The sequence below is a fragment of the Cibotium barometz genome, chromosome 8 (assembly GCF_041138505.1).
Source record: "Cibotium barometz isolate CiBa-2024 chromosome 8, ASM4113850v1, whole genome shotgun sequence".
In the NCBI taxonomy this organism is placed as follows: Eukaryota; Viridiplantae; Streptophyta; class Polypodiopsida; order Cyatheales; family Cibotiaceae; genus Cibotium; species Cibotium barometz.
The window spans coordinates 29,114,843-29,126,921 of record NC_141053.1 but is presented as its reverse complement, the minus strand read 5'-3'; the positions used below and the strand labels follow the sequence as shown (position 1 = coordinate 29,126,921).

Genomic DNA, 12,079 nt, shown 5'->3' with positions numbered 1-12,079 from the left:
TTTTATACATAAAATAAATTGCAGAATTAAGGACTGTATTGACAAATAGCCTATGATCCTTCTGCAAATTTGTTATGTATCAGGACCTCTAGACAAAAGGAAGGATTTGAGTAAGATCGTGAGGCAAACAGGAACTTCAGGACTTTTAGAGCAGAAACAGGTTCATGTCTCAACTGTACCGGAAAACAAGTCGAGACTTCTTGGAAGTTTAGAGCAGAAACAAATACGGGGGTCTGCTGTCTCAGAGGTGGAGTCAGCTTTTGACAGGGAGCTTGACAAGGTATTCATACGTTTTAAGTGCAAATTTTGTTTTGTAGATAGATTTTATTTGGCTTCTTTTGTTGAGATTGTGAGCAAGAATACGGTCAATTAGTGGATTAATGGCAGCTGAAAATGTATGCTTCAAAAACAATAAGAGCACCGCCTCTCTCACATCATCTTTTAAATGTTGTAACTGAGCTGAAAAAAGTAGAAAACATGTGAACTTATACAAAATTGCTATAGTACAAAAATGGGATTTAAAAAACCAGAGAATGGTTTTACAGAATGGGGAACACCAACATTATCAAGAGCCATAGCATGCCATGAAAATAACATCAACAAGTCCTAAGACTTAAGCAGTCTTGCATATTATTTAAAAATTAAACTAGATATTATGTTAAAAACAGTTTCAAGACTTAAACTAGATATTATCAACGAGTCCAAAGATATTATGTTAAACTAGTTTCAAGACTTATACAGTGTTGAATATTATTTACGTGGTGCGTAACGTCTGGAAATTAACATATGAGAAACATTTGGCACTTTGTAGGCTGATAAAGAACTTTGACTATTCTCTTATGCCCATGGTGAGCTGATTCACACCCTCTCAAAATCATGTTCTATGTGCTTTTGTTGAATGCCAGAAATGCAATATCATTTTCTTTTCATGTGCATGCCAGACACATCCTAGTTAACTCCCTGAGAGGTAGTTTGGATTTGAGACCGTTCAGACAGCACTATTGCCGGCAATACGACTAAGGGTAGTCTGTAGTCTGAAAAAGTAACTTTGCCAATAAATGATAGGCCTCCCAGGGGAATTTTTGGTTGCCGGGTAAAGAGAATGTGCACAAAATTGGCCCAAGTAGACTAGGCCTATTGCTGATGGCTTAGGTGTGGCTTCCATCCGTTTCCCCCCCCACCCCCTCTTTCTCCTTTCTCCCTATTGTACCATTTGCCTCCCTTCGGTTGTATTTGCATTTTTCCCATTTTTGGACTCCACAGATGAGCAGTACAGAGGAAAGGATCTAGAACATTCCTTTTGTGCCTCAAGAAGCTGCTTATGTATAGCGCCAAAATTAAAAGAATTCAAAAGAAACTGAGGGAATAAAAAATGTGTTAATAAACATGTAACGTGTGTCAAGGTTTTAAGTTCTCAAACAGAAGATCCTCTCTGGAATGCACTGCTAATTCGCTTCTTAGTGCACTCTCCTGATGCACGGCTTCTTGTCTCTCTGTTCTATGACACAGTTACATTTTTGTGTGTGTGCCTGGTCGTAGTTAAGAGAAGCCCAAATCTTTACTTTTAGTGCAAGGCTGCTTCATTGGTATGAATATGCTGGGAGATTTGCACTTTGAAACTAGAGCTAATCTATTCAGGAGTCGTGATACTACCAGGAGCAATACAAATTGTGCCCACCAAGAGTTCAGGAGAAAGATATAGTGAACCATGATACTACCAGGAGAAAAACAAATTGTGGCCACCGAGAGACTAGTCATCCGCACAAGTCTTAGAATGGATTCCATGCAAATTACTTGGATTGAAACCTGGAGAGTTCAAGGCTGCTTTTGTGTCTCTGGAACTCAATAGTGAGCTAGAATCCTATAGTTTGAGATTAGCAAGAAATTGTGTTAAGCTGCCTTCTTTAAAGGATATACACCTCTCCCCCTTTCCCCTCTTCCGTAGGCACCTTCACTATCTCATGCATCAGCAAAGGGAGGGTGCTGGGTAGTTTGCTGCCAATAACGAATGTCAATATAGGGGCATTAAAGTCGAGGAAGCCAGCCTTCATATTCGCATCATGATCATTTTGGCCCTCCTAGCTCTATTTCACATGATGGAACACATGCCCGGGCCCCGCACACATGGATAGGTTGATGAAAGCATGGGAATAGGGATCATGAAGTTGGCTCAAGAAATTGGACAAAAAGCAAGAAAAAAGAAAAAAGTCAAACTAAGTTGACCGCATTGGAAAGAGGAGACTGAGCTGGATTAGAAAGCTAAAAGGCGCCTTTTCAAAAAGCACCTCTAGGGCAAAAGGCAAGGCCCTGAAGCCAGAAAAACAAAGCATATAAGAACTATGGAAAGCTGGTCAAAAGTAGAGCAATATTCTATTATTAAAAGAATATAGAAGGAAGCATCGTGAAAAAGTAAAAGCAAATCATGATAGCTTTTGGCAAATAGCAGGACCCCCCCTTGGGTATAAAAGAAGTATGAACCTCTCCCTTCTCCTCATTCATTGAAGATTGGAGATTATCTTTACCTTCATCAACATCATCATCGAGTTCGTGGGAAAGTGCGAGAAGACCATCTTCATCATCACCATCATTGTTATGAAGCTCTTGATCGAGGGGTTTTCTCTACCACCCCTCACAGCTATTTGTGTGCACCATCTTGTTTTGCCGAGCTCCGCCCATCTCTGCCGCCCGCTGCCAATGTGCAGCAGCTGCTGCCATCCTGTGCTGCTTTGCTCTGCCTAACGCTGCCCAGTAGCGCTGCTCTTAGCCGCCAGCACGGCTCAAGTGTTTCTTAGTTTTCTGGTGGAAAACCTCCTAATAGGTTCAAAAAATCCGCCATCCGAGATTTAGTACTATTGTGGTGTTGCTTTTTGCTTTCTTGAGGAGCTTCTTGAGGATCTTCCTTCTACAGATTGGGTATTGAGTTTTCTTGGATTTGGACTTGGAGTTGGAGTTGGAGTTGGAGTTGGACTAGCCTAGTGAGAGATTCTTGTGGGTCATCCCCATGGCCATAGTTGTCACGCTACGAACATACGATACCGTATGGGAATTTTTGGTACGATATGAAATTTTCGGATACCGTACGATAAAATACGTTAAAAAAAAACACTTACAACCTATGGAGCTTCAAGCTTGAATGTGAGGGAAGGTTGGGAGGGGAGGAGTCTACAGTGCTTGAGGAACTAGAACATGGATATGTGTCTCTCCCAGTTGGATCTCCTGATTGTCTCCAAAAAAGAACGTGGATGGGTAATGCAATACCAAAGGTCTCCCAGTGTAGCGTTTATGACTAAGGGACCGTCCTTGCATAAATACGAGTAGTGCATCTAGGGTGATAGGTTTAGGGACTCCTCTCTAGATCAAAATGGCCATGTCCAAATCTTCTCCCTCGTACATAACTTGAGAATCTAGCCTACCTATACCAGGGATCTCCAAGTGATGTAGCAAGATTCTCTCATCCAACCAATCAAGTGTACACTACCAGTCTACCTTGCCAGATTTTTTAGGTCTCTCAACAATCCCATATGGAATACTGAGTGGACACGAAAGTTGCGAAGTATTGCGAGCATTTGGGATCTTCGTTAAGCAGGGTTTCTATATTTTTTAAAGCATTTGGGTTTTTTTTTTCAAGGAATTTTTTTTTGGAAAAAAAAAAAACTCATACCGGTATATGAGAAACAACTATGCCCGTGGTGCGCTCGGCATCTGAGATATAAATTCGTGAAAGGGGGTGGGGCCTGTTCCCCGCTCAGTGGTGTACTGTGCAATATCCCTATTCCCTTCTCTTTCCCCTCTCTCTATATCTTTATCTCTTGGACACGTGGTAGAATCCATCATGGCACGCCCCACTGGGCTTACACAAAGCATAGTACTAAGGGTGGCTAGACCGTAAGATGGGTGCAATGCGCACTAGGCACAAGTACAAAAAAGTGAGTACAAAGAAATGGATTAGAGGGCGCATGCTAGAATCTAAATCCTAGGAGCTAGATGGAGAAGGCATCACTATTTCTCCCGCCCTGTCAGCCTCACTACATTGGGTACCATGTTGTAGCTCCCTATGCGAGATGTTCTTGGCTGATGCGAGAGCTTGAGGCTTTTTGTTAAAGTTGTTGTTACGGCCTTTCGACCGCTGGCCTCAGAACCTCCGCCCTGTGGAGGGTTCGTGAATCGCTCATCTCGGTCCAAGACCATTGGCAAGCTCCTCCCACATGATGGTGCTGAGCCTACCACTGGTGATCAAAGAGGAGTAAAATGCTGAGTACTGAGAGGAAAAATGGGACAAAAACATGATAGCCATATCCTCTGACGATATCTCTTTCCCCACTTGGAGAACCTCCTGCAACTTGATGTGCTCCCACATCGTCGACGACTTGGTAGGATTCATCACCCGCATCTGAACTTCCAAGGAGATCCTCTTCATGGGTTATACCCTGTTGTACACAGAAACCAAATGCTCCCAAATCCCTCTGGCCAGCGTCATATGCTTTATATGATTGATCACCTATGGTGTGCAATTTAGGAGAATGAAAGAATGGACGCGGGCATTAACATGATCCCATAACTGTGCCTATGCCTCTTGTTCCTTCCGTATAGAGGGTACCTCCCCATCTTCCAACTCCGGCCGTGGAAGCCCAACAACAATGAAATCAGCCAAGTCATAAGACTCCGAAACAGACTCCATATACCGTAGTTGTTCTCGTCCAACTGTCGGTCCACCGGAACGTGGGGAGTGTTGGGATCTTCACGTGCTTCTCAGCCATCTCAAGCAAATCTGCCATCTCAAGGGTTCACAAGGTCTTGTGAAGGGAGGTTGGGTGGGAAAAAGAAGAAGAAGAGTCTGTAAATAAAATGCAAGGTGGCTGTCCGATGGTGATGGCCGCCTTCTACCCGATCTCCAAGTCCCGTACAGCCCAAATAGTCTCGAATCAGCACCTCAAATCAGCAAACCCTTGACGTCCCACTGTCTCCAAGCTTCAAGCCAGGTGGGGCTCTGATACCATGTCAGAATGCACAGCAAAAATGAAGACAACTGCTGTAGAGAACGATACACAAATGAAAGAGAGAGAGAAGCTGTGTAACTCTGCTATATACACCACGTAAAATCCCGGAAATACACAACATAGAGTGTGGGGGCAAGGGGCCATTTTATATGGCCCCTGGTTGCTGGTCGGCCATCCCATAAACAGGCCGACAGCAGCCTGACTGCTCACGACCAGCAACAATATCAGTTGGCTAGTATAAGTCCAGTCGGTCAGTTCTGAGGGAGTGGTCGGGTAGCACCAAAGCAATGGGGCAGCTCCTGAAGGCCAGTGACAGCCCATACACACCTCCAGAAAAATAGGAAAAATATATGGATAGTGAGGAAAAATGGGAAGACACTAAAACGGGCGGGCACACTCACAACAGAGGCCCTGACATAGTGTGGAGACACCCTCAAAGGCCCTGAAACACCGGGCCCTCCAGGTGAACCAGATGGTGAGGCTACTGAGGAGCTCCCATCGTAGATCCCTCTCCTGTGTCCAGCTGGTGTTAGGCGTTTTTCTGAAAGGCGTTTTGGGCTTGTGTACATGTGGAATGCATGGCGTGTGAAGAGCTTTGCCCTGGAATGCCTTGGCAGATGTACAGGGTGGATGGTCTTGCTGTAGGCTTGTTACAGGTTCGTTCGAAGTGTGCTTTGTTGGAGATGCTATCAGCTGTTCGGTTGCTCTGAATGTGTATGCGTCCCTTTAAATGGAGTGGGCATTGGAAGATCGTATTTGAAGGTATACATGGAAGCATGGGCAATTAATAGTGAAAGGGGCCAGGTTGCCTTGTAGATGGTGTGAAAAGGAAGGTTTGGGTGGATGTATGCATGGCAGGATGGAAGGAATATGATGGTGGCCATCTTTTAGGCAAAATAAAAAAATAATGATCAACGTGGCCAACTAGTAAGACCACGTGGAGGCTAGAGCTGCAGCCAACTCCATCTGCCAGCACGTGAAAGATGGCACCGGAAGCTGCAGAAGCGTGGAGAGTCGGCGGGTTGGAAAGGTGTGGCCGCCTTGTATGAAGGTAGGGGCTCGGGTCATTCTGCAGAGACAGAGGCGAAGGGAGCTGCCGCCCTTGCAGCTGCTCTGAAGGCGCAAGGGTGAGAGTGGCTAGCTCTGGCGTGGACAGGCAGGCGCTGTAGAGAGGGGAGCCCTCTGAAGCGAGACAGGTGTGGCTGCTGCTGTCGACAACTGGGGGCCGTCAAAAGTGGACTGCACCGAAGCGGAGAGCTGAGACAGCGAAGAGAGTGAGAAGCATGAGACTGCAGTGAAGCGGGTGGCTACGGGCGACAACTGAAGGCTGGCGACATAGAGTGGAGACCACCTCTGGCAACTACGAAGGGCAGGGTTGCGTTGGTCAGCCTGGGATTAGCTGGCGCAGAGACTGTGGGAATTGCCGCCTTGGAACAGTGGGTTATGCTTTTGTAGCTGATCGAGCCACCGTGAAGGTTGCCTGGGCATGCGTGGTAGCTACTGGCGACAGGAGAATTGGTGATGGCAGTGAAGCAGTGAAGGATGGTGACTAGCGACAAATAGAAGGCTGACGTCGGGCTGCTGGTGGCGGCAACTGGAGGAGCCAGAAGAGTGGCTTTGTGTTTTGCTGGGGCCGGCTGCAGGTGGTGACGTAGAAACACTGGTGCTAGAACTGGCAGTGGCTCTGGTAGCAACGAAAGGAAGGAGAGCCGCCTTTGGGTTGGGCAGGCTTGGGGATTTTACTTTGTTGGTGGCTGGTGACAGAGAGGCTGGCGACAGAGCAATGAGACAAGGGGTTGTGGTGGTAGCTGATTGAGGAAGTTGGTGTCGACTGCAAGCCGGGAACAGTAGAGAAGCGCCAACTGCAGGGAAAGCTTCGGGCTATTTTGGATGGCAACCTGTGTGGGCTCTTGTCTATGTGTTTAATGGAAGGAGTGATTTTGTGGGTGGTTTGGGAAGGGTGAAGTGTGAAGAAAGAGCATGTTGTGTTGGGGATTGTGGTGCCCATTTGTCTATGGTTTCGGTTGCAGGAGAAGATACGTTGAGCCGCCGAGCTCCGGCCTCGATGACCTGGCCATTCCCATAGGTTGAGAGTGAGTTGAGTGTAGTGAGACGTGTGTGATATCGTCTCTGGTGCCCCCATATTGTTGTTGTATTCCAAAGTTGTGAGGTGGAAGGCTATAGAGGCCTTGTGTGTTCTTCCTTGTTTTCACCTCACATTCTAAAGTATGTCAGGTGTTTTTCTGAGAGGTGTTTTGGGCTTGTGTACATATGGATGCATGGTATGTGTGAAGAGTTTGGCTTTGAATGCGTTGCCATGTGTACAGGGTGGACGGTTTGGTTGTGAGCTTATGCAGGCCTGTCCGGAACGTGGTCTACTGGAGGTCCGCTGGAGATGATAGCAGCTGCAGGTGGTTTCAGCCGTTCGATGGCTCTGGAAATTTGTGCGCGTCCCAAGTACAATGGGCACTCATGGGTTGTAATTGAAGGTGTGCATGGAAGCATGGGGGACAGTTAATGATTAGTGTTGCCTTGAGCATTTGGTGTGGAAAGGCATTTGGGGTGGCCATCCATTAGGCTTTAGGCAAAAAAAAAAAAATATTGAAGTGGCCAGCTGGTAAGGAAGGCGTGGAGGCTTGAGCTGCCGCCAGCGAGGAGTTCCAAAAAGTTGGCGAAGAAGCGAAGGGTGGCCGCCTTGCTGGAGTCGGCCTGGAGATAAAAGATGCCGCCGCGTTGATATGGCTGGGGGCTCTGATCGATTTGCAGAGAAGAACGGCGTGGAGGAGCCGCCGGGCTGCAACTAGAGGCTGGGGGCCTCCCTTGTGAAGAGCAGCGAAGAGGGCGTTGAAGCTGCTGTAGGCGTGCAGAGAAGGCCGCCAGGGTTTTGTTGGTGCAGCCGCCGTGGGGAGAGAGCTCGCGACGGACTGGCCTCAGGCTGGCAACTGTGAGAAGGAGCCGTGTAGGTGAAGCGCTGCAGCCAGGATACGTTAATTGGGGAGCCGCCTTGGGTACGAGAAGTGGTGGCTGGTGATACTGCGGGGACAGTGTGGTCGAGCTGCTGCTGGTGGCTCTCGAGGTGATGGTTGTCTGCGAGTGTGGAAGCAAGACAAGGGCTCTCGGTGCAGCCGCAGGCACAAGAGCAGGGGAGGCCGCCCTTGAGGTGATAACGCAGCTGGATGCGCAGGGGGGGCTACCTTGCTTGGGCTCTGGTGATAACAGGTGGTCGTCTGCAAGCGGAGAGCAGAGGCGTGGTGAGAGACCAGAGTGAAGTGGCAGCCTTTGAAGAGGCGGGAGTTGGCAAGCGTAGCTGACAGCGCAAGGAGTCAAGTGTAGGCTGGCGGCTCCTGAGGTGATAGCGGGGCTGCAGAAGCAAGAGGGTCCGTTAGAGGAACTGAAGTCAGGTGGGCAAAGAGAGATGTTTGGGAGCCACTTAAGTGAAGAGTCGTGTGGCTGGTGGACGTGAGAGGATGCCCAAGAGGGCTCGCGACCAGTGGAGGTTCGCCGTGAAGAAAGGAAAGGAAAGCGTGTGTGGAAGGTTGGCGGCTGTGAGGAGGTCGCCTAGGAGACAGGCCTGTGGACAAGCGAAGTGCAGAGGCTGGTTGGGCTGATAGCACGCCAAAGAGAAGGGTTCAAGGGGCAGGTGGTGCTTGGGTTTGAAGTGGCTGGCAGAGGATCAGCACAGAAAGAAAGAAAGAAAGAGATTTTATTAACGTCTTCCAAAAGACCGAACTCGGCCTATGAGACAAATCGGAGTACCTGTATGGGGTATCCTCTGTCATCCCAACAAAATGAAAAAGTAGTGAACAAAAAAAAAACTGAATCTGGGTGTGCAGGGGATGGAGCTCTACTACTAGGAGAAATGCAAAGCTATATGCATGGAGTATACAATCATGATATGCAACCTAGCTAGCTCCATCCTGTACCATACTGGGGGTATAAAATGGTATACATCAGTGAAGGGGGTGTCCACAGCTCCCTGAAGAACATGCCTGGGTGTGCTCTGAAGCGAGCCAGTCGCTCCGCACCCTCTCTGTGAAACTGAGCTCTGATCTCTGTCATCTCTGTGTGGTATAGTCGTGGTGTCCGAAAGCCAGGTGTCCTCTGTCTCCTGCAGGCTCTAAGTGTCTCTGCTCTCTGGAGAGTAATTCCCTGCCGTGTAGGGGCTGGGAGGGGGATGCATCTCTGAAAAAATGCTGTAATCTGTGTCTGTCGCCCCCCCTCTGGAGCTGTCTGAGCCTGTAATAATGTCTCTCTGTGTCGCTGTATGTCTAGAATGTATCTCCCCAGTATGCGTTGGTCTGCTACCTCAAAGATCTGGCGTAGGGAACGTGGCTCTCTGAATAGAATGGGATATCTCTCTCTGATGGCTGTATATGCTCTGCATCTGCATACATAATGCTCCTCAGTCTCCACCTCCTCTCTGCACAATCTGCATACTCTCTCCTCTCGGGGGATCCGTGCTGCTCTGCGAGTCTCAATCTCCAATCGGTGTGATGAAACTCTGAGTTGACCAATAGCCACTCGGGAGCCGTGTGGTAAAAAGCCCTCCATGTATCTAGGCCTCTCTATAAATCCATCATCAGTGATACTCATGAAGTGATCTCTGTAGTATAGCATCTTCGGTGGAAGAGGCTGTGTAGGCGATATCCATGTCTCTCGTGTATAGAGCTGCCATAGATCCTGTCTCAATACTCTGTTCCTCTCACTATGAGAGAGACGGATATGTGGTGCATCCCTGTGGTAGATGATCCATGTCTAGGCCATGCTGTGAGAACCAATGTGTGACCTGTGCATACCATGATCCTCTGTCTCCTGCCTCAACCAGCTGTCTAGATGCCTCAAAAGCTCTGTATGACAATCTGTCCTGTGGCATCTCTCTGAATCTGTCTAGCAGGCATATAGTCTGAAATATGGCCTCTACCATCATAGGAGGCGCAGCAAACTCTGCTCGGATAATGTCATGAGGTACTGACGGTTTGCTGCGTATCATGCGTGCCATCATGAGGGCTTGTGGTCTCTCTATCTGTGTCCACCAATGGGTAGCAAGGCCTGGCGCCCATACTGCTGCTCCATACATCAATGCCGTTGTGTGTGTCAAATAGCCACCCCTTCGTCCGGGGCTCCTGAAAATGCGCCTGGTGGCACTGTCTCTCTAGCATAGCCAATGCTGCATATCCCCGTGTCAATCTAGCTCTGGCTGCTGAACCCATGGTGAAGCGTGTGGCTGCTGCAGAGAAGGTAACCCCTAGGTACACGTATGATGTCACCACCTCTACCTGGCATCATGCGAGAGTGAATGTCAGCTGACTCCTGCCCTGTCTCGATGTATGAAAGACCATAACCTTGGTTTTCCCAAGGTTCACAGTAAGACCCCTCTGTGTGCAGAAATCATCGAGTGCATGTAGATGCTGCTGTAGACCACCTGGAGACTCAGACACTAATACAATATCATCAGCATAGAGCATAATATGTACTGAGATACCTGCTAAATCAACTCCATCTCCGTCTCCCCGTGTAATGAAGTCAGCCACCTCATCAATGTATAACCCAAATAGCGTGGGGGAAAGTGGGCATCCCTGCTTCACACCAATGGTGCTAGCAATAGTCTCGGACATACCTCCTGGACATCTGACTCGCCCAAAAACCTGCTCATATAATGCATAGATGCCCCATGTCATATCTGCTGGTATGCCAAGAGACTGCAGGCGCTCAAAGAGCCTCTCTCGTGGTACTGTGTCAAATGCCTTGCGGAAATCCACAAAGCAGCAATAGAGCTTTCTCTTCCTCACTCTGGCCTGATCAATCATACATCTCAAAGTGAATACATGGTCAGTGGTAGAGAAAGCTCTCCTGAAGCCTGCCTGCCTTGATGAGCGTAAACCTGCTCGCTCAGCATATAAGCTAAGCTCTTGCTCCAGCACTGCACCATAGAGTTTGGCCAGCATGTGGCCAACCATAACCGTCCTGTAGTTGCTCGGATCGAGCATATCCCCTGTTTTGTGAATCGGCACAATGGTGTGCATCGTCCACTCCGCAGGCAAACCCTCTGCTAGTTCCCTGTTAAACAGGTGTGCAAGAAAAGGAGCTAAAGAATCTACTGCATATATGAGATGCTCACCCTGCAGGCCCATATGATCAGCAGCCCGTCCATGCTGTAGGCGGCGGATAGCTTCCTGTACCATCGAGTGGGTAAAGAAGCTAGCTGTGGTAGGTCGAGGCTCCTGTGGCTGAGGTATAGGTGGCTGCTGTGGGGCATGGTATAGGCCCTTTGCATATGTGTGCCATGTCTGTGGGTCTGCAATAGGTGTCGGGGTCCGGGGCTCTCTGAAGTGCCGCCATGAGACAGGGCTATCTCTACTCATGAAGAAATGAAAGATCTCTAGCTCCTGTATCTCTGCGAAGGCCCGCCTTTTGCGGCGAGTAAGTCTCCTCATCTCTCTCTGCGACTCCTGCTCTGTGATGGCTCCCAAGGCTCTCTGTATGCGAAGCCGTGAGTATAGGGCTCTGCACTCGTCATCATACCATCTGTTCTGGGGCATAGTCCCAGGTCTCGCAGGCTCTCCTGAGTGTACACGATGTGGGAAGCTCTGTAATGCAGCCGTGTGTAGGAGTGATGCCAGCTGGGCTGTAATGCTATCCATAGGTGCCAGGGGATCCATGAGTAGGAGCCCATCCTCTACTCTGCCAGTGTATATGTCTGCCATGTCATGTGTGAAGTAGATGGTAGTGTGTGGCGTCGGTATGTGAGGGGCTGCTGTTGGCGACACACATAGAAGTGATGGGCTGCAGAGAGAGTTGAGGGTTAGCTGGTGGGGCGCCCTCTGAAGAAAGAAGTGGCCGGGTTCTTTCTGGTGTGGTTGGCACAGCACGCAGGCGAGAGGTTCGCGGTGATTGAGGATGTGGTGTATCCTCGGCAGTGACAGGTCAGAGTGTTGATGTGTTTGTGGTTGCAAAGGCTTGGTCGTTAGACGCAAGGTTGCAATTCGTGAGGTGGTGTGGCCGTGGTGGAATTCCCTTGGCAGTAAATCCAGGCCTGAGTGTTTGTATGGATGGGTCAGTAAAGCTTCTGTGTCGGGAGAAGC

The 12,079-nt window shown here is 48.8% G+C and overlaps 1 protein-coding gene across 2 annotated transcripts in view; it reads left to right on the top strand.

Moving 5' to 3' along the window:
* Window positions 1-12,079, top strand: part of LNO1 (Nuclear pore complex protein) — a 153,593-nt gene that overhangs the window by 87,607 nt on the left and 53,907 nt on the right. For both annotated transcript variants that reach the window (XM_086801566.1, XM_086801565.1), the window contains exon 10: window positions 84-280. In XM_086801566.1, the coding sequence (XP_086657692.1) occupies window positions 84-280 (197 nt within the window). The remainder of the gene's footprint in view (window positions 1-83; window positions 281-12,079) is intronic.